Source organism: Procambarus clarkii, chromosome 81 (assembly GCF_040958095.1).
Source record: "Procambarus clarkii isolate CNS0578487 chromosome 81, FALCON_Pclarkii_2.0, whole genome shotgun sequence".
Taxonomy (NCBI): domain Eukaryota; kingdom Metazoa; phylum Arthropoda; class Malacostraca; order Decapoda; family Cambaridae; genus Procambarus; species Procambarus clarkii.
In genome coordinates this window covers 20,841,173-20,868,553 of record NC_091230.1, presented here as the reverse complement: position 1 = coordinate 20,868,553, position 27,381 = coordinate 20,841,173, and the positions used below count along the sequence as shown (strand labels likewise).

The 27,381-nt window shown below is 48.7% G+C and overlaps 2 protein-coding genes across 6 annotated transcripts in view; one reads left to right on the top strand and one right to left on the bottom strand.

The window, feature by feature from the left end:
• The window catches only part of LOC123773203 (T-box transcription factor T-like), a 214,721-nt gene that overhangs the window by 163,452 nt on the left and 23,888 nt on the right, over positions 1-27,381 (top strand). The window lies entirely within an intron of this gene.
• The window catches only part of LOC123773204 (T-box transcription factor T-like), a 47,862-nt gene that overhangs the window by 19,431 nt on the left and 1,050 nt on the right, over positions 1-27,381 (bottom strand). The window contains exon 2 of one of the 2 annotated variants that reach the window (XM_069315275.1): positions 12,651-12,844. In XM_069315275.1, the coding sequence (XP_069171376.1) occupies positions 12,651-12,694 (44 nt within the window). In that variant the 5' untranslated portion in view covers positions 12,695-12,844. Of the gene's footprint in view, positions 1-4,245; positions 4,677-12,650; positions 12,845-27,381 lie in introns of those variants that run through there. The other variant, XM_069315274.1, reaches the window with a different exon arrangement.

The following is a 27,381-nucleotide window of genomic DNA, read 5'->3' as shown; positions in this document are numbered from 1 at the left end:
CGTTGACGTGAAGCTGAGAGTGTCGTGTCCCAACACTCACTCCAAAGTCTCTTGTTGACGTAATGAGAGCAAAACAATGACAAACCCTCTCACTGTTTATCGGACAAGTTCAGGGCGTTGTGTTTATCAATGTCCGCCAATGTCATTTGTCGTTGATATATAAGTCTCACCTGAACCATATACTCAGACCTTGATAAAACACTCAGGAGAGTGTGAAAGGCTTTTGTGTCAATTTTTACATAAAAAGCCCATATACATAAGAGTGGGATTTTATCCTGTTTTATTTAATAATATTTTATTTATATAAAAGCACTGTGCACTTGATATATGCATCCCATCCTCCTAAAATGAAAACACTTATAGTAACAATTTGGAGAAAGTACCAATATGTAGTGATGGACCACCAGAAAGTTGTAGTTTTGAATTACTGAACTTGGAGAAACCAGAACACTTTTTTGTAACATCAACATAAATATAACACCTAACCAGACCTAACTTAGTAATCCTAGGCCTAATATATGCTATCTTATATATATGCCCTAGAATAGTGCACACACACACACACATTATATATATATATATATATATATATATATATATATATATATATATATATATATATATATATATATATATAAAATATGCTATACTAGGCCTTAGAATATTTAAAATTGAATTGAGCTATATATTTTTCTGAACTATAAAATTACTAGTACAAAAAAATGTTTTACTGGCTATTACTTACATCACTACTAGGAATGAAAACTAAAATAAATATAATAAATATAATTAGCTAAAAATTACAAATAAATGTTCATTTTATCAAGCTCAAATCTAATATAAAAATATTATTTTGATTCAGTTAAAAAAATTTAAACAAATCATAAATTTATTTAGCTAAATAAATTAAAACAAATAATAAAGTATTAGGCTAAAAATTATTAAATGAATTAAGGTAAATTTATTCAATTTATTTAGGTAAAAAAAATAATTTTCAAAGTTAAAAAAAAAACTGAAACAAATAATAAAGTGAAGCTGATATAAAAACAGTGTTTTAAATTTTAAAATTTAAAAAAGTATTGTGTTTTAAAACTGAACTTTGAATGTCGGTAAAGTTCTAATATACAATTGTAGCTCAATAAATTGATTAAAGTAATTATTAAAGAGAGGGCACCAGGCCGCGGAGACTACGTATACCCATCAGTGTCGCTGGATATGAACTAATATGTTTTTTTATTATCCACATATCCATAAACTACATATGGATATGTGTTGTATTACTAGCGCGGGCGAGGCTGTGGAGGCCCGGCAGCAGCCTAGGCTACGGACACCTTCTGGCGGTCCAGCAGAGCTGTAGAGAATGTACGGCCGCCTTTCCTTAGCCTTAAGACCTTCTTCTTAAAGAGCCTCACTCTTTATGAGTAAGGCTTCTACCGTGAGGTGTTACCTCATCTTGTCTTCACACAAAGCCAAGTTACCTTTATCTTGCCTTCTCTTGGAATCTGGGTTTACTTATCAATACGGCGACCAAAACTTGCGCTCTAAAACTGTCAGAAAGTTCTAACATAGGCATGATAAAGCTGAATAATTGACATTAGATGTATTGTTACTAACGCTTCAAGATATGTTTCCCAGTTTATCTTACGAGTTTCACTTTGAAAATTTATATATTGATTGTTTGGCTGAGGATTCTTGCATATCATTGTTCGTAAATATTTGTCGCATTCAGAATTTGTAATTTTATTGTTGTTAAACCGGTATTTGGTATGTTGTCGGTCGAGTGAGCACAAGCAGCGGGGCCAGGGGGCCCACACAGCGGGGCCAGGTGGCCCACAATGAGGCAGCGGGGCCAGGTGGCCCACACAGCGGGGCCAGGGTGCCCACAGAGGCAGCAGGGCCAGGGGGCCCACACAGAGGCAGCAGGGTTAGGGGGCCGACACAGAGACAGCGGGGCCAGAGGGCCCATACTGAGGTAGCAGGCACATGGTGCCCCACACAGAGGCAGCAGGGCAAGGATGCCCACACTGAGGCAGAGGGGGCAAGGGTGCCCACACAGAGGCAGCGGACACAGGGGGCCCACACAGAGGCAGCGGGGCCAGGGTGCCCACACAGAGGCAGCAGGGCCAGGATGTGGTCTCCATAACAATATTAAACCGTCTTTCCAATATACAAATTTCCAATATCTCGAGAGTAAAGCCTCTCAGGGTTTGACGACCTCGCTAACACTGTAACGTGATTGACTATGATAATATTGAGGTTAAGTTCTAGAGCTGAAATGTGACTCTCGAACCTTTCTATAATCACTTACTACATGGATAAAGGGTGTGTGTAATATATGTATGTGTCAGGGGGTGAACCATTACACGCCCTCCAGCACCACCACGACGCCCTCCAGCACCACCACGACCCCCTCACAAGCACCACCACAACCCCCTCACAAGCACTACCACAACCCCCTCACAAGCACTACCACAACCCCCTCACAAGCACTACCACAACCCCCTCACAAGCACTACCACAACCCCCTCACAAGCACTACCACAACCCCCTCACAAGCACCACCACAACCCCCTCACAAGCACCACCACAACCCCCTCACAAACACTACCACAACCCCCTCACAAGCACCACCACAACCCCCTCACAAACACCACCACAACCCCCTCACAAACATGACTACAACCTCCTCACAAGCACCACCACAACCCCCTCACAATCACCACCACAACCCTCTCAAGCACTACCACAACCCCTTCACAAACACCACCACCAACCCCCTCATAAGCACTACCACAACCCCCTCACAATCACCACCACAACCCCCTCACAAGCACCACCAGAACCTCCTCACAATCACCACCACAACCCCCTCATAAGCACTACCACAACCCCCTCACAAGCACCACCACAACCCCCCTCACAAGCATCACCACAACCCCCTCACAAGCACCACCACAACCCCGTCACAAACAACCACAACCTCCTCACAAGCATCACCACAACCCCCTCACAAGCACCACCACAACCCCCTCACAAACACAACCACAACCTCCTCACAAGCATCACCACAACCCCCTCACAAGCACCACCACAACCCCTTCACAAACACAACCACAACCTCCTCACAAGCATCACCACAACCCCCTCACAAGCACCACCACAACCCCCTCACAAACACAACCACAACCTCCTCACAAGCATCACCACAACCCCCTCACAAGCACCACCACAACCCCTTCACAAACACAACCACAACCTCCTCACAAGCATCACCACAACCCCCTCACAAGCACCACCACAACCTCCTCACAAACACAACCACAACCTCCTCACAAGCACCACCACAACCCCCTCACAAGCACCACCACAACCCCCTCACAAGCACCACCACAACCTCCTCACAAGCACCACCACAACCCCCTCACAAGCACCACCACAACCCCCTCACAAGCACCACCACAACCCCCTCACAAGCACCACCACAACCCCCTCACAAACACCACCACAACCCCCTCACAAACACCACCACAACCCCCTCATAAACACCACCACAACCCCCTCACAAACACCACCACAACCCCCTCACAAGCACCACCATAACACCACCAGAACCCGCTCACAAGCACTACCACAACCCCCTCAGAAGCACAACCACAATCCCTTCACAACCACCACCACAACCCCCTCACAAGCACCACCACAACCCCCTCACAAGCACCACCACAACCCCCTCACAAGCACCACCACAACCCCCTCACAAGCACCACCACAACCCCCTCACAAACACCACTACAACCCCCTCACAAGCACCACCACAACCCCCTCACAAGCCCCACCACAACCCTCTCATAAGCACCACCACAACCCCCTCACAAGCACCACCACAACCCCCTCACAAGCACCACCACAACCCCCCTCACAAGCACCACCACAACCCCCTCACAAGCACCACCACAACCCCCTCACAAGCACCACCACAACCCCATCACAAGCACCACCACAACCCCCTCACAAGCACCACCACAACCCCCCCACAAGCACCACCACAACCCCCTCACAAGCACCACCACAACCCCCTCACAAGCACCACCACAACCCCCTCACAAGCACCACCACAACCCCCTCACAAGCACCACCACAACCCCCTCACAAGCACCACCACAACCCCCTCACAAGCACCACCACAACCCCCTCACAAGCACCACCACAACCCCCTCACAAGCACCACCACACCAGGACACTCACCGGCCGGACTTGGTAACAATCATCTCGTTGGTGAGAGCCTGGAAGCGGGTCCAAAGTTCCCGATCCTCCAGAGTTACAGTGGGTTCGACTCCTTCCGACGTGGCGCTCAGGTGCTGCTGTCCCATGACCTCCGTCTTGATCTTGTCGCACACTTCAGACGGCATCAGTTTGTGCACGCTCTCAGTTTTCAACATTGTGGTTCTAGCGTTGCCTTATTCCGCTAAACAGAGAGAACCGTTTGTGCAGGGAATAAAACCGCAATATCACAGGATTCCTATCAGCGCGCACATACAGCACCGACTTGACACACACAAACACACACTAGTGGACGTAATATATCAAGACCGACAAGATTTCAGAGCGTATATCGGAGTTCAAGATTTCTACTGAGCGTGTTGGTGCTACTCCGCCACTTGTCCCGGTGCTTCTGGTCCAACAGGTTGAGTGTCTGCATATATTACGTCGGTAATATCATCCGTTGTGTGGCCTAAAGGGTGACCTTAACCAATGAAAGTAGCGCGTTGGGTGGCGTGGCTGGGATTGGCTGTGGGAGGCGGTGTGATGGAGCCCCCACGCCGCTACAAGAGTTGATGATGAGGCGCCCAGCTCCTCCCATCCGCACGCCGCCACCTCCCTTCCCCATCGCCGCCACCCTCCCTGTACCCACGGCGCCTCCCTCCCCATACCCACGGCGCCTCCCTCCCCATACCCACGGCGCCACCCTCCCCATACCCACAGCGCCTCCCTCCCCATACCCACGGCGCCTCCCTCCCAATACCCACGGCGCCTCCCTCCCCATACCCACAGCGCCTCCCTCCCCATACCCACGGCGCCTACTCGTGCGTCGTAATGTCCGATCACCGGCGCGAGGGATAATTTGTCAGCGGAAGGGATTAAATCTCGAGTTTTAACACTCCGATCACAACCTGATGAAGGGCGGGAACGCCTGAAATACGATGCCCAAAGCTCGAAAATTACTATTTGTTAATTATGTACAATATCCTGCCAGCCATGGTGCCACGTCTGACGTATTTCTAGTGCCAGGCACTGTAGGCTCCTGTGGTGCTTCACACCCACCACACGTCACTCACAGGACGTGTACCGGCTCCTGTGGTGGTTCACACCCACCACACGTCACTCACAGGACGTGTACAGGCGCCTGTGGTGGTTCACACCCACCACACGTCACTCACAGGACGTGTACAGGCGCCTGTGGTGCTTCACACCCACCACACGTCACTCACAGGACGTAAAGGCAGTGAGAAACACTCAAACATTTGACAAAAGCGGGTCTACATTTGATAATAGTACTTGGTTTGTTTAAAATATCTCACAACCACCGCAACTCTGCCCATCACAAATGTAAACACTGAACTCCAAGTTGATATTGTGACTGTTTTTACTTTGCCAACAAGCACCACGTAGTAAGCCATAAAGTCATACAACTTTGATGCTCTCGAAAATTACAACATCTAATATCAAGCTCATTTTTTTCTATTGATATAAATCCTCTACAATATATTTATATTTACCCGTTAACAAACACTACAAACGATTTCAAACAATTACAGTAATAGATGTATTATAATACAGTAATATCCGTTATAATACAGTAATATCTGTTATAATACAGTAATATAAGTTATAATACAGTAAATTATAACCTCACCCCCTCTCAAACTTCTCGCCCCTCTCTTCCCTTCTTGTGAAATTTTAAAAAATTATAATACTTACCCATTTGCTGTGAGAAACCCCCTTCCAAGTTGTGGAGAGGATCACATTTTATGCTACTGTGGCCAAAGTATGAATAGCAGAAAATGTATGTTAATTTTCCATGAAGCAGTGTTTAATGGTGTATATATATATAACTATTAGAAAACCATATGTTTTCACATTTTCGCTTTTAAAATATTTAGCCTGCAAGCAGTGACAAGAAATAGTTGTTAGGGTGAGAATGTGGCTCGCTGGCACGATGTTCCCGCTTGAATTATGGCAGGAATTCCAGAATATATTCCAGAATTCTGGCATATATATATATATATATATATATATATATATATATATATATATATATATATATATATATATATATATATATATATATATATATATAAACTGGTGTAGATGACAGTGGTGGTGTAGGTGACAATGGTGAAGGAGACGGAGAAGAAGAGGGGGAGGAGGTGGAGGTAGATGTTGATAGAGGAAGGGGGGGGGGAAGGGGGGGAGAAGATTTCGAGGTTGGTGGGGCACTAATAGGAAATGTAAACATGAAAGACTTGCCACGTCCAAATTATGTGAGAGAGAGAGAGAGAGAGAGAGAGAGAGAGAGAGAGAGAGAGAGAGAGAGAGAGAGAGAGAGAGAGAGAGAGAGAGAGAGAGAGAGAGAGAGAGACAGAGACAGAGACAGAGAGAGAGGATGAGGATTGACTGGGCACTGGAGTATGTCAACATCATCCTCTACATATAAACAAACGAACCAGGTGCATGTACTCACCTAAATACACTCACCTACAAGCGACAGCTACATACACACACACACTCGCACAGGTTTAGCGCTTTCTCCTGATAACTACCTTACCACCTTACTAACTGTGGCTGGGTCGCCCAGACCAACACCACTATACCCGACCATTCTCCCATCCTCTCACCCACACTTCTTGTAACTTGTCATCGTATCGCTTTCTACTATAGTTCCCCATCAGCTGCTGCCATTAAGAAATTATGGTGGAAAAGACCTGGCTTCTTGACAAGCAATCAAGTGCCTGTCACTTGAGCTGTCTTTATGTACAGTCTCAAGTTGGACCACCAACTTGAGACTCCACAAGTTCAGCAAGTTCTCCTGGACTTGCTGATCTTGTATATTATCTATATTATCTATATGTATATATATACAAAACAAACAAAAGTTGTTGTATTTTGAGATAAATGTTCCTGTTATTACATGACTCAGAAATATAACTTTAAGCTTTATGTTAGTTGTTAATTTGTAAATGTAAAATGTCTGTATATTTATGAACTTAATCTAATCAATCATTCTGTGTGTGTGTGTGTGTGTGTGTGTGTGTGTGTGTGTGTGTGTGTGTGTGTGTGTCTGTGTGTGTGTTTGGAGGGGGTTTAAAGAGAGAGAGAGATAGGAAGATGATTAAGAGAGAGAGAGAGAGAGAGAGAGAGAGAGAGAGAGAGAGAGAGAGAGAGAGAGAGAGAGAGAGAGAGAGAGAGAGAGAGAGAGAGAGAGAAGGATGATAAAGAAAGAGAAAGGATGACAAGAGAGGACGAGGAATAAAGAGAGGAGGAGCAGAAGGATGGTGTGTGGGGTGTAGTGATGGGAACACTCACCATCTTACACACACCAAGAGAAAAAAGTTTTCTCTCATTCCTTCCGTCGTAACCTCATTATCTACTTGCGTCTTCCTTCCGAGCCTCATTTTTTATCATTTCTTCATTCCCAACATCATCATCTTGCCTCATCTCTCTTGTTTACGTCTCATTGTACTTGGCTTCTGCCCTACTGACCTCATTTTCCTCACCACTCCTACCTTCCTAACCTCAACCTTCTTCCTCACTCATGACCTCTCCCCACACACACACACACACACACACACACACACACACACACACACACACACACACAATTCTGAAGGGAATTGATAGGGTAGATAAAGACAGGCTATTTAACACAAGGGGCACACGCACAAGGGGACACAGGTGGAAGCTGAGTGCCCAAATGAGCCACAGAGATATTAGAAAGAACTTTTTTAGTGTCAGAGTGGTTGACAAATGGAATGCATTAGGCAGTGATGTGGTGGAGGCTGACTCCATACACAGTTTCAAGTGTAGATATGATAGAGCCCGAATGGCTCAGGAATCTGTACACCTGTTGATTGACGGTTGAGAGGCGGGACCAAAGAGCCAGAGCTCAACCCCCGCAAACACAACTAGGTGAGTAGAAGTTGGTGAGTACACACACACACACACACACACACACACACACACACACACACACACACACACACACACACACATCTGCGAGGTATTTACAATGGGAAGAAGAATTTAGAGTGAATACAATCCAGGAAATGATGGACCAAGTCAAACCGAGATGCCAAGAGGCAGAAAAGAAATTCCATTTAAACATTAAAACAACAAAGTATTAGATAATATAATAACCCATGGTTTAATAGACAGTGGCAAGAAGCAAAAACGAAAACAGGATGGAGTGCAATACAGAAGAAAACAGGAATAGATACAACAGACCAAGGAACGAATACGTAGATATACGAAAAATGACGGAGAGAAACTATGAAAATGGTATTGCATGTAAAGCTAAAAACAACAAAAAACTCCTATATAATCATATAAGAAGGACAATGACAGTGAACAACCCAGTGACTTACGAAAAAAGGGAATTGGATATACGAGAAATGATAATGAAATTTGTGAGGAACTTAATACCATTGAGCGTTCGCAACTGAACTTGAACAGCTCCCAATGCTAGAAGAGGAAGTTACCTTAGACGAGAGACTATCAAATATTGAGGTAACAGCAGAGGCAGTAAGGAGACGTATTTCTAGACTGTCAAAAAGCCTTTGATACTGTACATAATAAGAGAAAACTCGAAAACTACATAAACTCGTGAGGCAGGTGGGAGTAAGCACAAAAGAATTAGCATGTGCAAAGAAATTATCTAACAGACAGGAGTGAGAGAGGGGAGAAGTGGGACTGACATAGGGAAAGAAGCGGAGTATTTCAAGGTACTGAGACCCATACTATTTCTCATTATTTAAATGACCTATCAAGAGGAGTTAAATTTTATATTTAGATATTTGCTGATGAGAAATGAGATACTAATGAGATGAGTTGTGACAGGTGAGGATTTCAAGATGTTTTGAAGATGACTTAACCAAGCTGCAGAGTTGGTCCGAGAAACGGCTACTTGAGTTCAACACCAGTGTGCGCAAATGTAAGGTGATAGAAATGAAACAGGTGACAGGAAACCAAAAGGGCAGTACACAATGAAGGGAACGACTAGCGAGAAAGACCTGAGAGAGGATATAACATCAAACCTAACCCCATAGGCCCATATAAATAGGACGTCAGAACAGCATTCAGGACCCAAATAGGGAGGCATTTATATCACTGAACACAGCCTGCGTGAGACCAGTTTAAGAATATGTCGCCCCATCGTGGATCTCCCATGTAAAAAAAAAAATTATACGAAAATTCGAAAAGGTTCATAAGCTTGCAACGAGGCTCGTCCCAAAATTGCATGGGATAGGTATGAAGAAGGACTGAAAGAACTAAACCTGACGAAGGAGAGAGAGAGAGAGAGAGAGAGAGAGAGAGAGAGAGAGAGAGAGAGAGAGAGAGAGAGAGAGAGAGAGAGAGAGAGAGAGAGAGAGAGAGGAGTGACATGATAGCGACGTATAAAATACTTAAGGGGATTGAGAGAGTGGAAAATGAGGACATGTTTACAATGAATTCCAATAGAACAAGAGGGCACGGATGGAAGGTTGAGACTAAGATGAGCCATAGAGATGATAGAATGGCATGAAATACAGGAGCAGGTTGTAGAAACAGACTCAGTCATAATTTTAAAAGTAGGCATGATAGGGAAATAGGTAAGGAGTCATTACATTAGACAATCAGCGGTTAAAAATGGCGGGGTCGAAGAGTTAATACTCGATCCTGAAGGCACAAATAGGTGAGTACACACACACACACACACACACACACACACACACACACACACACACACACACACAAGACATGCGCTTTACAATAAAAATTACTCAGATATTCCGTCAGGACACAACACAAACAAAAAAGTTTTATACCATGACAAAAAATATCTCCAAGTTTACAATGTAAACAAAACGTTGTAAACTCTGTAGGAGCAGCAGAGCTGAGAGATGGTGGTGGTGGTGGTGGTGGTGGTGGTGGTGGTGGTGGTGGTGGTGGTGGTGATGGTGGTGGTGATGGTGGTGGTGATGGTGGTGGTGGTGATGATGGTGGTGGTGGTGTTGGTGGTGGTGGTGGTGATGGTGGTGGTGGGGGTGGTGGTGGTGGTGGGGGTGGTGGTGGTGGTGGTGGTGGTGATGATGGTGGTGGTGGTGGTGGTGGTGGTGGTGGTGGTGGTGGTGGTGGTGGTGGTGGTGGTGATGATGATGATGATGATGATGGTGGTGGTGGTGGTGGTGGTGGTGGTGGTGGTGGTGGTGGTGATGATGGTGGTGGTGGTGGTGGTGGTGGTGGTGGTGGTGGTGGTGATGATGGTGGTGGTGGTGGTGGTGATGGTGGTGGTGATGGTGATGGTGGTGGTGGTGGTGGTGGTGATGGTGGTGGTGATGGTGGTGGTGGTGGTGGTTGTGGTGGTGATGGTGGTGGTGGTGGTGGTGGTGGTGGTGGTGGTGATGGTGGTGGTGGTGGTGATGGTGGTGGTGGTGGTGATGGTGGTGGTGGTGGTGGTGGTGGTGGTGGTGGTGGTGGTGGTGGTGGTGATGGTGGTGGTGGTGATGGTGGTGGTGGTGGTGGTGATGGTGGTGGTAGTGGTGGTGATGGTGGTGGTGGTGGTGGTGGTGGTGGTGGTGGTGGTGGTGGTGATGATGGTGCAGGAGGGAGAGGCTGGACAAGGATGCGTGCCGGCCTAGAGAGAGAGAGAGAGAGAGAGAGAGAGAGAGAGAGAGAGAGAGAGAGAGTGAGAGAGAGTGAGAGAGAGTGAGAGAGAGTGAGAGAGAGTGAGAGAGAGAGAGAGAGAGAGAGAGAGAGAGAGAGAGAGAGAGAGAGAGAGAGAGAGAGAGAGAGAGAGAGAGAGAGAGAGAGAGAGAGAGAGGCATTAGTGTAGATGAATGTATCTGGTCCGGCCATCTTGTTTGTCAGGCATGAAGGTTTTGGCCACGTCATCCACACCTTATAAACCTGTGACGTCACGGCTCACCCACACCACCTCTCCTCCTCCACCCCGTCCTCCACCACCACCCTGTCCTCCACCACCCCGTCCTCCACCACCACCCCGTCCTCCACCACCACCCTGTCCTCCACCACCACCCCGTCCTCCACCACCACCCCGTCCTCCACCACCACCCCGTCCTCCACCACCACCCCGTCCTCCACCACCACCCCGTCCTCCACCACCACCCCGTCCTCCACCACCACCCCGTCCTCCTCCACCCCGTCCTCCTGGGAGACAACTCAAGGTTCTTGTTGATAACTTCCTCTATAGTCTTGGGACGTCTAGAGGGCGAGGAAGGGGGGGTCTACCAGCCTTGTAGAGCCAGCTCTGCTTGGTGAAGTTAAGCTACAGCTCTTGGGCCCCGTCCTCTTAACCTCTGTTAGCTGATGAAGTTATTCCTCACCTCTACGATGTCTCCTGAACGAGTTCTCGGTCGGCACCCCCCTCTCCCTCCCTCTCTCTCTCCCTCTCTCTCTCTCTCTCTCTCTCTCTCTCTCTCTCTCTCTCTCTCTCTCTCTCTCTCACTCTCTCTCTCTCCTTCAGCGTTGAGTTTCTTCTCCAAGCTTGGCGTCTTAAGGTATGAGGTACAATGAGGCCAGGAGCCGGGTATGAGGTACAATGAGGCCAGGAGCCGGGTATGAGGTACAATGAGGCCAGGAGCCGGGTATGAGGTACAATGAGACCAGGAGCCGGGTATGAGGTACAATGAGGCCAGGAGGCGGGTATGAGGTACAATGAGGTCAGGAACCGGGTATGAGGTACAATGAGGCCAGGAGCTGGGTATGAGGTACAATGAGGCCAGGAGGCGGGTATGAGGTACAATGAGGCTAGGAGCTGGGTATGAGGTACAATGAGGCCAGGAGCCGGGTAAGAGGTACAATGAGGCCAGGAGCTGGGTATGAGGTACAATGAGGCCAGGAGGCGGGTATGAGGTACAATGAGGCTAGGAGCTGGGTATGAGGTACAATGAGGCCAGGAGCCGGGTATGAGGTACAATGAGGCCAGGAGCCGGGTATGAGGTACAATGAGACCAGGAGCCGGGTATGAGGTACAATGAGGCCAGGAGCCGGGTATGAGGTACAATGAGGCCAGGAGCCGGGTATGAGGTACAATGAGGCCAGGAGGCGGGTATGAGGTACAATGAGGCCAGGAGGCGGGTATGAGGTACAATGAGGCCAGGAACCGGGTATGAGGTACAATGAGGCCAGGAACCGGGTATGAGGTACAATGAGGCCAGGAGCCGGGTATGAGGTACAATGAGGCCAGGAGGCGGATATGAGGTACAATGAGGCCAGGAGGCGGATATGAGGTACAATGAGGCCAGGAGGCGGATATGAGGTACAATGAGGCCAGGAGTCGGGTATGAGGTACAATGAGGCCAGGAGCCGGGTATGAGGTACAATGAGGCCAGGAGGCGGGGTATACAAAGCTACAATGAGTGGTAAGCACTTACATCAATATTGTTCTTCTCTGATGATTGTTTTCCATCTGTGGCATCTATTGGTCTCTTCTATGTCCGTCTGTATATCTATCAGGCCTTCACACACGCCAGTGAGTATTTTATACATCTTGGTCACGTCCTCTCTGCGTGGGTTCATCTCTGGTGTAGTGAGGTGGGGCTAAACTGCTTCAGTCTATTCAACCCATCTGATGATAAGATAGTACTTATGGTGACTATGTGAACGATCGTACAAATATCGACGTGATGGACACAGTAGAAAGTAGAATTTGGTACTATTCATTTTATAGCGTTTGCTCTTAAGCCCATCAATGATTGAACGTCATAATTTGTTCAATGATTGAACATCTTCAGCATTTGTTCAATGGAGGTTTGTTTTCTCACTCGTTTTCGTATCATATTTACATTTAAAACTGTGTACGAATTGGCTTGAGCAACTTCCTCTACTTATTTACGATTCTTGGAGTGAAAAAGTTATTTCTGAACATTCTGGAGACTCGTCTGTGTTTCCAGGTTGTTATTGTTCTCTCATTCTAGTGTTCTTTAAAGTGATCATTGTGTACTTCCCTATCTGAGTTTACCTATTGGTGCCTGCATTATCGAGCACTAGTTATTGGACCCCGTGTGTGTGTGTGTGTGTGTGTGTGTGTGTGTGTGTGTGTGTGTGTGTGTGTGTGTGTGTGAGCATGCACGCACGCGCGGGCGCTCCTCATGACCTACTCTTCTCCTAACAGGGCCTGATCTCTCTTCCTGTCGTCATTTGGGCTGTAGACAGTTTACCCCTCTACCCCCCCCCCACACGTGGAGGTTCTGTCACACGGGTCACAAACACTCATGCTGGGATCTCTTCAAGGCTCTGTAACAAACACATGACGCCCACAAACAACACAAACACAGTAATGTTATCACATTCAGCCGTCATCTTTACCAACGTGTACATAAGATGATCGAGGAAGAGTCATCCAACTTCCAGGAGATTAACAAATGAAGAGTCATCCAACTTCCAGGAGATTAACAAATGAAGAGTCATCCAACTTCCAGGAGATTAACAAATGAAGAGTCATCCAACTTCCAGGAGATTAACAAATGAAGAGTCATCCAACTTCCAGGAGATTAACAAATGAAGAGTCATCCAACTTCCAGGAGATTAACAAATGAAGAGTCATCCAACTTCCAGGAGATTAACAAATGAAGAGTCATCCAACTTCCAGGAGATTAACAAATGAAGAGTCATCCAACTTCCAGGAGATTAACAAATGAAGAGTCATCCAACTTCCAGGAGATTAACAAATGAAGAGTCATCCAACTTCCAGGAGATTAACAAATGAAGAGTCATCCAACTTCCAGGAGATTAACAAATGAAGAGTCATCCAACTTCCAAGAGCTTCAAAGGACCAAGAAAGAGTTATCCTACTTCCGGAAGTTTCACATTTCCAAGATTGCATTCAACAGCTCCAGGTGTGCATACAACAGCTCCAGGTGTGCATACAGCAGCTCCAGGTGTGCATACAGCAGCTCCAGGTGTGCATACAGCAGCTCCAGGTGTGCATACAACAGCTCCAGGTGTGCATACAGCAGCTCCAGGTGTGCATACAGCAGCTCCAGGTGTGCATACAGCAGCTCCAGGTGTGCATACAGCAGCTCCAGGTGTGCATACAGCAGCTCCAGGTGTGCATACAGCAGCTCTAGGTGTACATACAGCAGCTGCACGTGTGCATACAACAGCTCCAGGTGTGCATACAGCAGCTCCAGGTGTGCATACAACAGCTCCAGGTGTGCATACAGCAGCTCCAGGTGTGCATACAGCAGCTCCAGGTGTGCATACAGCAGCTCTAGGTGTACATACAGCAGCTCCAGGTGTGCATACAGCAGCTCCAGGTGTATATACAGCAGCTCCAGGTGTGCATACAACAGCTCCAGGTGTATATACAGCAGCACCAGGTGTGCGTACAGCAGCTCCAGGTGTGCATACAGCAGCTCTAGGTGTACATACAGCAACTCCAGGTGTACATACAACAGCTCCAGGTGTGCGGGAAGAGAGAGTAGGGCAGCGTTGCATGTGCCGCTCATGTTGCTGTGTTTACATGAGTCCTCGGCGTCACGTTGTGTGTTGTCTGCTAGACTCTTTTGTTTTCCTCTACTGGCTGCAGAGGTTGTCACCTTCTCACTCTGTACTCTCCCTAACGTGTGTAGTCACCTAGTTGTGCTTGCGGGGGTTGAGCTCTGCTCTTTGATCCCGCCTCTCAACTGTCAATCAACTGGTGGGATACACAAATATGTGTGTATGTAAGTATGTATGTATGTATGTATGTATGTATGTATGTATGTATGTATGTATGTATGTGTGTATGTATGTATGTATGTATGTATGTATGTATGTATGTATGTATGTATGTATGTATGTATGTACGAGGTATAGGAGAGACGATGTCAGACCAGGAGAAGGTGTGGCCGCTGTGACGTACACAAACTAGGAAAGTCTGTGTGTTCGTCTCTAGGAAGGTGGGTGACGTGGGAGGTGGTGGGTGATGGTGGGTGACTGTGGGAGCTGGTGGGTGACTGTGGGAGCTGGTGGGTGATGGTGGGAGCTGGTGGGTGATGGTGGGTGACTGTGGGAGCTGGTGGGTGACTGTGGGAGCTGGTGGGTGACTGTGGGAGCTGGTGGGTGATGGTGGGTGACTGTGGGAGTTGGTGGGTGACTGTGGGAGCTGGTGGGTGACTGTGGGAGCTGGTGGCTGACTGTGGGAGCTGGTGGGTGACTGTGGGAGCTGGTGGGTGACTGTGGGAGCTGGTGGGTAACTGTGGGAGCTGGTGGGTGACTGTGGGAGGTGGTGGGTGATGATGGGTGACTGTGGGAGTTGGTGGGTGACTGTAGGAGCTGGTGGGTATCTGTGGGAGCTGGTGGGTGACTGTGGGAGCTGGTGGGTAACTGTGGGAGGTGGTGGCTGACTGTGGGAGCTGGTGGGTGATGATGAGTGACTGTGGGAGCTGGTGGGTGATGGTGGGAGCTGGTGGGTGATGGTGGGTGAATATGGCTGCAGGTGGGCGACTGTGAGAGCTGGTGCAGATTCTAAGCAGTGGCGACAGTGTCTCAACTGTTTCTCAACAGCAGTTTCTCAATTATTTTCACAAATGTTACGTCTCTATTCTCCACAAAAACATAAATGTTTCTCAATTTTACTTCCGTAGTTGACAGCCTCACAACTGTCTTCTCCGTAGACAACAGACTCTGCCTGTTGTTCCAGAGGCATATATGTTGTTCATATATAATCTTGCCTGTCGTTCCATATATAATCATGCCTGTTGTTCCATATATAATCTTGCCTGTCGTTCCATATATAATCATGCCTGTTGTTCCATATATAATCATGCCTGTTGTTCCATATATAATCATGCCTGTCGTTCCATATATAATTATGCCTGTTGTTCCATATATAATCATGCCTACCGTTCCATATATAATCATGCCTGTTGTTCCATATATAATCTTGCCTGTCGTTCCATATATAATCATGCCTACCGTTCCATATATAATCATGCCTGTTGTTCCATATATAATCATGCCTGTCGTTCCATATATAATCATGCCTGTTGTTCCATATATAATCTTGCCTGTCGTTCCATATATAATCATGCCTGTTGTTCCATATATAATCTTGCCTGTCGTTCCATATATAATCATGCCTGTCGTTCCATATATAATCATGCCTACCGTTCCATATATAACCATGCCTGTCGTTCCATATATAATCATGCCTACCGTTCCATATATAACCATGCCTGTCGTTCCATATATAATCATGCCTACCGTTCCATATATAACCATGCCTGTCGTTCCATATATAATCATGCCTACCGTTCCATATATAATCATGCCTGTTGTTCCATATATAATCATGCCTGTCGTTCCATATATAATCATGCCTGTTGTTCCATATATAATCATGCCTGTCGTTCCATATATAATTATGCCTGTTGTTCCATATATAATCATGCCTGTCGTTCCATATATAATTATGCCTGTTGTTCCATATATAATCATGCCTGTCGTTCCATATATAATTATGCCTGTTGTTCCATATATAATCATGCCTGTCGTTCCATATATAATCATGCCTGTTGTTCCATATATAATCATGCCTGTCGTACAGATATAAGCAGTCTCATAACTATCTTCCCATGGGACAAATCTGCTAAACAAGCCGTTGATTCCAACAGTAACGAGAAAGACGACCACCAACAGAGACTGGTGAGCACGAATACAAATTCCTCCGCTTGCAAACGATCGAGTTAACGCCGAGGCAACGGCGCCAGACTCAAAGGTCCCGCAGAGAAGAATTCAAGACAATTCCTGATAAAAGGTACGAGGCTAGTTGGTTCCTAACACCATTGTGAAGACCTCACTTAACCACAACGGTACTTAACGAACTTGGTCATAGCACCATAGTGAAGACTTCAGACCATGTACAAACGCCGCCACCCATTATCCCAGCCCCATCCCCCCCCCAGCAACCCATTACTCCTCTACCTGCTCAGTGAACAAGAAATAGCAGCGTATGGGGGCACGGGGTATGTTGGGGGAAGGGGGCACTTTACACCCTGAAGACGGGCAAGGTTGCAGAGTCAAAGAGCGGCGTGGCGGTATGACACAGGTGTCAAAATTATCATGGGTGCTCCAATGGGTGGCAGTTTACGCAAGATGAGTACCGGTTAGCGCCGACGGAGGCGCAGACACCAGCTGGGAGGAAGTCGCTTACAGTGTTGGGGTTGTGTTGCGTCCAGATGGTTAACGTGTTGTTATGGTCCGGGGGATTTATCTCTCTTGCTAATCCTGGTTTGTGTTTGACGCAACTCTTGCTCGGTAAGCTTGCGTAAAGGCGGTACTAGGAACCCTCCTGGGTGACGTCCTGTCTCCTTGCGTACACGGCTTCCCCCACCCTGCTCCCTTCCTCCCCACCCTGCTCCCTTCCTCCCCACCCTGCTCCCCTCCTCCCCACCCTGCTCCCTGCTCCCTTCTTCCCCACCCTGCTCCCTTACTCCCTTCTTCCCCACCCTGCTCCCTTCCTCCCCACCCTGCTCCCTTCCTCCTCACCCTGCTCCCTTCTTCCCCACCCTGCTCCCTTCCTCCCCACCCTGCTCCCTTCCTCCCCACCCTGCTCCCTTCTTCCCCACCCTGCTCCCTTCCTCCCCCACCCTGCTCCCTTCCTCCCCACCCTGCTCCCTTCCTCCCCACCCTGCTCCCGTCCTCCCCACCCTGCTCCCTTCTTCCCCACCCTGCTCCCTTCTTCCCCACCCTGCTCCCTTCCTCCCCACCCTGCTCCCTTCTTCCCCACCCTGCTCCCTTCCTCCCCACCCTGCTCCCTTCCTCCCCACCCTGCTCCCTTCCTCCCCCACCCTGCTCCCTTCCTCCCCACCCTGCTCCCTTCCTCCCCACCCTGCTCCCTTCCTCCCCACCCTGCTCCCGTCCTCCCCACCCTGCTCCCTTCTTCCCCACCCTGCTCCCTTCTTCCCCACCCTGCTCCCTTCCTCCCCACCCTGCTCCCTTCTTCCCCACCCTGCTCCCTTCCTCCCCACCCTGCTCCCTTCCTCCCCACCCTGCTCCCTTCCCCACCCTGCTCCCTTACTCCCCACCCTGCTCCCTTCTTCCCCACCCTGCTCCCCTCCTCCCGACCTTACCCTCCTCTACTACAGTACCCGAGCACAGCGACCTCACCTCTGGAGAGCCATCAAAGGAGAGCGACAGACTCCCGCCAAGTCTAAGGTGAGTCTCCTACCAGGAAAGGTTCACGGAGCGGGACTCACACCGATTACACCCTAAACATTAAGACAAATTCTCTTTACCTCAAGATTCAACTGGGGAAAAATTCCAGGTGACCTTTGACAAGCCGCCGGCTTCCTATTCCCCCCCCTGGTCGAGGGCCACTAGAGATAGTGGCCCTCGGGTAACTTCAGGTAAAGGGGGGGGGGGGTTGTAAGCACACTGGCGTGAAGAAACATGTGAGGGCCGTTGAACAAGAGGTCAGCAGTTCAGGAACAGTCTGGATCACAGCGCGGGAAGCCGCCTTTGGCTGCCACTAATGACATAATAATGACATCTCCGCTGACCACTTAGCTCAGACTATCCTCAACACCTGCCACGCCGCTATACGCGGTGTATACGCCGTCACTCCGTGTATATGTACGCCGCTATACGCGGTGTATACGCCGTCACTCCGTGTATATGTACGCCGCTATACGCGGTGTATACGCCGTCACTCCGTGTATATGTACGCCGCTATACGCGGTGTATACGCCGTCACTCCGTGTATATGTACGCCGCTATACGCGGTGTATACGCCGTCACTCCGTGTATATGTACGCCGCTATACGCGGTGTATACGCCGTCACTCCGTGTATATGTACGCCGCTATACGCGGTGTATACGCCGTCACTCCGTGTATATGTACGCCGCTATACGCGGTGTATACGCCGTCACTCCGTGTATATGTACGCCGCTATACGCGATGTATTCGCACCCATATTCGTATGGTTGCGGTGTATTCATATTTGTATTCGTACCACCGGTAGTGTATACACACCGGGATCCTTACACACTTCTAATACAAGTAATTTACGACTTATAATACAATACAATTATACATGTCAATAATGTCAAACGTCTCGTTATTTCTGGTCCTTTACACATGGACTGGCCAGAGTGGCTTGAGGGAAGGGTGGAGCCCAGGAGCTAGCACCCACTAGCACGAGTGCAATAACATCATCTAGCACGCTGATAACAATATAATTACTCTCTCTTATCAACATGCTGCTAAAGACCAGTTTTTGCCGGACTAAAAAAACATTCATAAATAGTTAAATAACTTTAAACTTTCTTATCGAGATGCAAGAAGAAATATGTTTGTCATCACCGATGGGCCTCGTCTAGTGTATAATATTTTGGCGCTCATGACCTGAATGGAATACAATTACTAACGAAATAGTGATCAAAAATTGATACTTCAAATTGGTCTCCGGGTTCAATGTTCACGGAACAGTAAATAGGAGCGCGGGAACTATTACTATTGTGGGCGGCGCCCCCGGGGGGGGGGGGAAGTTGGTCCAGGGGACCCTCTATAACCACAACAACCCATTATAATAATAATAATAATAATAATTATTATTATTATCATCACTATTTACGTGCCGTAAAAGGCTGCCAGACGGAACGCAAAACACCCCAAAAATTATAAATTGAATAGCCTAATTTTTACTAGAAATGGTTTTTAATTTGTGTCATCGAAGGCAAGATCAAACAGCAGCGACAGGGAGCTGTTTGTGCCTGATGCTCGCACCGCCACTCCTCATATGGCCCTTCTATCCTTGTATATGATGAGTTAATGACACACGTAGCTCTCATATGGCCTCTCTAGCCTCATATATGGTGAGTTAATGACTGACGTAGCTCTCATGGCCTCTCTAGCCTCATATATGGTGAGTTAATGACTGACGTAGCTCTCATGGCCTCTCTAGCCTCATATATGGTGACTTAATGACTCCCATAGCTCTCACGGCCTCTCTAGCCTCATATATGGTGAGTTAATGACTCGCGTAGCTCTTATGACCCCTCTAGCCTCGTATATGGTGAGTTAATGACTCCCATAGCTCTCATGGCCCCTCTAGCCTCATATATGGTGAGTTAATGACTCCCATAGCTCTCACGGCCTCTCTAGCCTCATATATGGTGAGTTAATGACTCGCGTAGCTCTTATGACCCCTCTAGCCTCATATATGGTGAGTTAATGACTCCCATAGCCCCTCTAGCCTCATATATGGTGAGTTAATGACTCCCATAGCTCTCATGGCCTCTCTAGCCTCATATATTGTCAGTTAATGACTCATGTAGCTCTCATATGACCCCCTAGCCTCATATATGGTGAGTTAATAACTCATGTAGCTCTCATATGGACCCTCTAGCTTCATATATGGTGAGTTAATGACTCATGCAACTCTCATATGACCCCTCTAGCCTCGTTTATGGTGAGTTAATGACTCACGTAGCTCTCATGACCCCCTCCAGCCTCATATATGGTGAGTTAATGACTCGCGTAGCTCTCATGATTCCTCTAGCCTCATATATGGTGACTCATGGACTCACGTAGGTCCTCAGCTAACTTCCCCAGACTCATGTTTCTACAGGAATCATTTCAACTAAGGTTGCGTGACATGCCAGAACTTTTCCGTGGCCAACGCCGCATTGACCGCGGCCAACGCCGCATTGACCGCGGCCAACGCCGCATTGACCGCGGCCAACGCCGCATTGACCGTGGCCAACGCCGCATTGACCGTGGCCAACGCCGCATTGACCGCGGCCAACGCCGCATTGACCGCGGCCAACGCCGCATTGACCGCGGCCAACGCCGCATTGACCGCGGATAATGCCGCATTGACCGCGGCCAACGCCGCATTGACCGCGGATAATGCCGCATTGACCGTAGCCAACGCCACTAAGTTCACAAACCCAGGCAAGAGCCGCTAAGTTCATCGGGGAGGGTCGGGGGTGGTTAGTGAGGTGTGCGGTCAGAACGAGGCAATTAGCGGTCATCGCATCGTGCAGCGGACGGTGGCGGCGGCGGTGGGCCTCACAGAGCCGCGCTCCTCTACTCCAATTAGCACATCAGAGCTGAGGGCCTCACACGGCCTTAGGTCACATCACGTGACATCATGACCACGGGTTGAGCACTTGTTGGTCAGGAGCAGGTGGGGGTGAGAGGGCAGGCGTCGGCCTGGGGCAGGAGGGGCAGGTATAGGGAGGAAGCGGGGCAGATATAGGGAGGAAGGAGGGCAGGTATAGGGAGGAAGGAGGGGGAGATATAGGGAGGAAGGGGGGGAGATATAGAGAGGAAAGGGGGGAGATATAGAGAGGAAGGGGGGAGGGGATATATAGAGGGGGAGAGGGGAAATATAGAGGTAGAGCAAGCTTTAGGAATGTCGTCAAGAGCTTAATTAAGTGGAAGCTAAAGATTTCAAGAGGAAAGAGATAGTGATCCAAATATATTTAATGTTAAATCTTGTTTCTTCAGTCCTGGGCACCTAGCGATCCCAGCAGACACCCAGCCTCCCAGCCTCCCAGCAGACACCCACTACACCCAGCCTCCCAGCAGACACCCACTACTCCCAGCCTCCCAGCAGACACCTACTACACCCAGCCTCCCAGCAGACACCCACTACACCCAGCCTCCCAGCAGACACCTACTACACCCAGCCTCCCAGCAGACACCCACTACACCCAGCCTCCCAGCAGACACCCACTACACCCAGCCTCCCAGCAGACACCCACTACACCCAGCCTTCCAGCAGACACCCACTACACCCAGCCTCCCAGCAGACACCCACTACACCCAGCCTCCCAGCAGACACCCACTACACCCAGCCTCCCAGCAGACACCCAGCCTCCCAGCAGACACCCACTACACCCAGCCTCCCAGCAGACACCCACTACACCCAGCCTCCCAGCAGACACCCACTACTCCCAGCCTCCCAGCAGACACCCACTACACCCAGCCTTCCAGCAGACACCCACTACTCCACACAGGAGCATCAAGTCCGACATACCAGTCACAGCCCCCGCTCCTGTGCCAGGTAAGTCCACTACGGGATCACCATAGCCCGTGCTACTTGCAACTTTTGTTCCCAGTAGCAGAGTGTAAAACAACAGTCTGACGTATCACACATTCCAAGTGGCAGGACGCAAGGCAGGAGCTGGAGCCAGGCCGGGCGAGGTCATGACCCCGGCCCCGTTGGGTCACGTCAGGGGTCACCTCCCCTGGACCCCTAGGGAGGGGGGGGGGGGGTTTAGCGCCCCGGTGTCACTCCCGCGGACGGAAATGCCCTCTCTCATACCCAGGTAGCTGTAATTCGAGGTCTTAATTGTCGTTGATGGTGGTACGTGACTCCTTGTTCTGTATCTTATCTCAGGTCTTGTTGATGTTGTGATTGGAACTGAGGGCAGGGCACCTCTTCCTTCTGTCTGTGTCTGTCTGTGTCTGTCTGTCTGTCTGTCTGTCTGTCTGTCTGTCTGTCTGTCTGTCTGTCTGTCTGTCTGTCTGTCTGTCTCTGTCTGTCTGTGCCTGTCTGCCTGTCTGTGTCTGTCTGTCTGTCTGTCTGTCTGTCTGTCTGTCTGTCTGTCTGTCTGTCTGTCTGTCTGTCTGTCTGTCTGTCTGTCTGTCTGTCTGTCTCTCTGTCTCTGTCTCTGTCTCTGTCTCTGTCTCTGTCTCTGTCTCTGTCTCTGTCTCTGTCTCTGTCTCTGTCTCTGTCTCTCTCTCTTTCTCTTTCTCTTTCTCTCTCTCTCTCTCTCTCTCTCTCTCTCTCTCTCTCTCTCTCTCTCAGAGCCTCTAATATTTGGAACCCATTAGACGGAGGAATTCATAACACTGTATACTACCTACGGAAGACGAGTCCTACAATACGCAGCGCCGGCGTGGAGTTAGATCAAGCAATTTGCGACGAGTCTTGTCCCAGACCTATGGGGAGAGGGGGTGGGGGACGCACGAGGAGTGGTTGGAGGAGCTGAACCTTACGACCCTAGACAAGATAAGGTAGAAAGGAAGCATCGTGGAGCCCTATTGTCAGGATGGTCAGTCACTGGATCCTTGTGATGGAAATGGTCACACTTTGGATCCCCTTGTTTGGTCACAATTTGGATCCCCTTGTTTGGTCACACTTTGGATCCCCTTGTTTGGTCACACTTTGGATCCCCTTGTTTGGTCACACTTTGGATCCCCTTGTTTGGTCACACCATTCATCTTGGAATATGCTGCTGCGCCGTCGGGTTGATGAACGTTCATCAACCCGAAGGAACCATTCTAATACGTTCATTTTATGTATGGTTAATAATAGTTCATTCAGTTGGGGGACAGGCAGCCAGTGTATATTCATGATAGGTTCATATCGACGTCCACCCTATTTCCTGCCAGGTGAACATGAAGGGCATTAGGTGATGGGAAACGCGCCCAACCATTTCTGTCCCGTTTGGGATTCGAATCCTGAATTCCCGATTGCGAATCCAGAATGAACCCGACGTGCGGAACATTTCACCGGAGGACCTGTGTTGAGAGTGAGGACAAGTGACTTGGAGGGCGTCAAGTGTGGAGTAGCAAGGGTGTACCGGTGGGGCACGAACCACGGCCACAATAGTGGTAGTTTAGGGGGTGGTGGTGGGACCTTTGTGGGGTGGGGGGGGCGGAGAGGGTGTGAGAAGGGAGGGGGCGTCAGAGGAGGAGGGACAGAGATCATAGTCTGTCTTGAACAGACTACTTGTGAAGTAGTCTGTTCTTCACAGTCATGGGGTGCCCCTTTACCGTCAGGGGACACGGGGCAGGTGCTGTGGCTTCCTTCACGCGACTCACACCTCCGACATTCCTAGAATTACCCTCCACACGCTGCTCTCCCTCTCTTACCCTGCTCCTCTACCCCTTACCCTGCTCCTCTACCCCTTACCCTGCTCCTCTACCCCTTACCCTGCTCCTCTACCCCTTACCCTGCTCCTCTACCCCTTACCCTGCTCCTCTACCCCTTACCCTGCTCCTCTACCACTGTATGTCAGTGGGCCAAGTGCACTAACTTTGCTTCCCACCTGGTCCTGTCATGGACCCTGCCTAACAACTCTACTTTGAGACCCGATCTCAAATTAGAGGAGAGTCCTCGATAACTGATGAAATTTGTCAGTTACATACTCAGCAACCCGTCCTCCTAATAGAACGTCGCATTTTGACGTCAGGTAGCCATCATCTGAGACTTTACTTGGACTTTTACTTATTTTTACTTTTTGTTGTTTTACTCAGGTTTTACTTCTCAGAACTTTAATGCCAGCGTCGTGCCCAAAATGTTGCGGCTTCTAGCGTTTCATTAATGTTATTTACTTTCCCTGTCGTGTGGCACGAGCCCCTGGCCTCTGCTCGTATTTCAAGGATATACCCACTCTCAATGTTTCACACAAGTGTTGTGATCACGCTATCCTGGGGTACACTACCCCAGGGGTATGCTATCCTGGGGTACACTACCCAAGGGTATCTATTCTGGGGAACACTACCCAAGAGGACGCTATCCTGGGTTACACTACCCCAGGGGGCACGCTATCCTGGGGTACACTACCCCAGGGGCACGCTATCCTGGGGTATACTACCCAAGGGCACGCTATCCTGGGGTACACTACCCAAGGGCACGCTATCCTGGGGTACACTACCCAAGGGTACTCTATCCTGGGGAACACTATCCAAGGGTACTCTATCCTGGGGAACACTACCCAAGGGTACGCTATCCTGGGGTAGTGTAGCCTACCCAAGGGTACGCTATCCTGGGTACACTACCCAAAAAGTACACTACTGTGGGGTACACTACCCTGGGGTACAGTTCCCTGGGGTACACTACCCCGAGATGCTTGCATATCAAGGGCCAATAGTACTCAAAAGCGAACTTTTCCCAATGTTTACTGCAAAAAAATAGTATTCGGGTTTCATGCTTGAAGCTGAACTCACAACTCCAAACACTACAGTCTCATGAACCCAGTGTGTATTTTCTCCTATTATCGTGCACGGATTAGCGAGGCTCCTGCTGATGATGATGAGGAAGAGGACGTAGGGAAGAAGTACAAAGATCTGAATAATGTGAAAGAAGAGTAGGAGGTGGTAAAGAGGGAGGAGGAAGAACACAGGGAAGGAGCAGCAGGGCACCAGAACCATTCTCAAGAACAAGTCCCTCTCAACCACATCGCGACTCGCCATTACCAACAAATTGCTCCCCAAAATTCTCTGACAATCAGGACGCCGTCAGGTCAGGAAAGAAAAAGGGGCCGATGGAGTGAGGTCGACGCGGCTGGGGTGGGGTACCGCTGGAGGGCAGTGAGGCCCTAAGAGGAGGTTGCCCCTGCAGGTGTCTGCCTCTCCTCCCGTCAGGGACTAACGCCAGCGACCCCGACCAGACGTAGATAGCGATCTGGACTACGGCTTCCGCAAAAGGGATCGCAAGGTTCGCTTCTCGCACTCTGCGGCGCCAGAACTCTGTGTCTAACCAAGCCGAACCTGTGGTGCAAAATCCAAGTTAAACTGAGACTTGGGCAGTATACCTGCATACAGATATACCTATATACTTGTTCCTATAACCAATATGAAGGGAATTGAAGCATACCATTTTATTTTGACCGACAAATTTTCTTCGTTTCGTCTTTCCGTTTAATTTAAGGGAAAAAATTCCTGATTGTTCAGTTTATTACCAACGTTCATTGTTTACACTTTAAGAAACAAGTCATGACGCGTGACTGACTTATCAGCTGTGGAGACCAATTGTGAACTATATGCCGGTAAATACGGTAGTTACATTTATTAAATCCCGTGATAGAGATATGGACGAGAGAGAGAGAGAGAGAGAGAGAGAGAGAGAGAGAGAGAGAGAGAGAGAGAGAGAGAGAGAGAGAGAGAGAGAGAGAGAGAGAGAGAGAGAGAGAGAGAACGAATTCATCAAAGTTGATGAATTTTGGCACCACGGGCATTCAGCTACCCTTCTAGCGCTCGGTGTCTCAGGCCAACCCATCTTGAGGTTATCTTGAGATGATTTCGGGGCTTTAGTGTCCCCGCGGCCCGGTCCTCGACCAGGCCTCCACCCCCAGGAAGCAGCCGTGACAGCTGACTAACACCCAGGTAACTATTTTACTGCTAGGTAACAGGGGCATAGGGTGAAAGAAACTCTGCCCATTGTTTCTCGCCGGCGCCCGGGATCGAACCTGGGACCACAGGATCACAAGTCCAGCGTGCTGTTCACTCGGCCGACCGGCTCCCCATCCTCAGACTAAGTCCATTCCATCCAGCAGTCGACCCCGAAGGCGCATTCATCAATTTTAATATGCTGTTCATTGAAAATATGAATTTTCTCATATATATTAATATTGTATATTAGCATTTTGTGCATATTTAGCAATTGGTTAGGTTAGATGTTTATGTTCTGTTGGCGATTATTTACGTTTGTAGTACGTGGGTGAAGCATTTACAGCGTTGTGGTTCGAACAAAAGTCGTCTGCGACGCACTTGTTCGAGAACTGTTCGAACGTCATGAATTGTGAGTTGTGAGTAAAAAAAAAAATCATAAATAGGGGTTTTTGGCGTGTGCATGGAATGGACTTTGGCCTTTGTTTATGAGGACGGGCTGCTCAGGCTCCACTCTACAGCTAATAAGCGACTACCTTCAAGATTGGACTCTAAATTTAGTTTTTTAATTAAGGAGAACCTGTAAATCACCCAACTGGTGTTTAGCTGGTGTGCTTTGCCCCCCCCCCATCCCCCTTGTTATGGAGTATATACTCCTACAATCTACTGCACCTAATCCTTGATGCTTTGCAACTTGTCCTCAAGCTAAGCTCACTCAAGCTGCAGCGAGCCCCAAAGTCGCATCCAACAATTTTACGTACTACGTATTCAAAATTGGTATTGTCTCAAATATAGGTTACTATTATTATATACTACAATGTGTTAAATAGGTAGATCTAACTTAGGTTAGGTTAGGTTGGGTTCTGTCAGCAATTGCTGGACTTTTCGAACGTGGATGAAGCATTTAAGAGAGGTCTGATTCGAACAGAGGACATGAACGAAGCACTGTTCGAGAAAAGTACATACGTCTTCAGCCGTCCTCCGAACAAAGACGCAAAAGTGATTCCATTCACCCGCCAAACCCCCATGTGCAACCCGTTCTCGCACTTGCT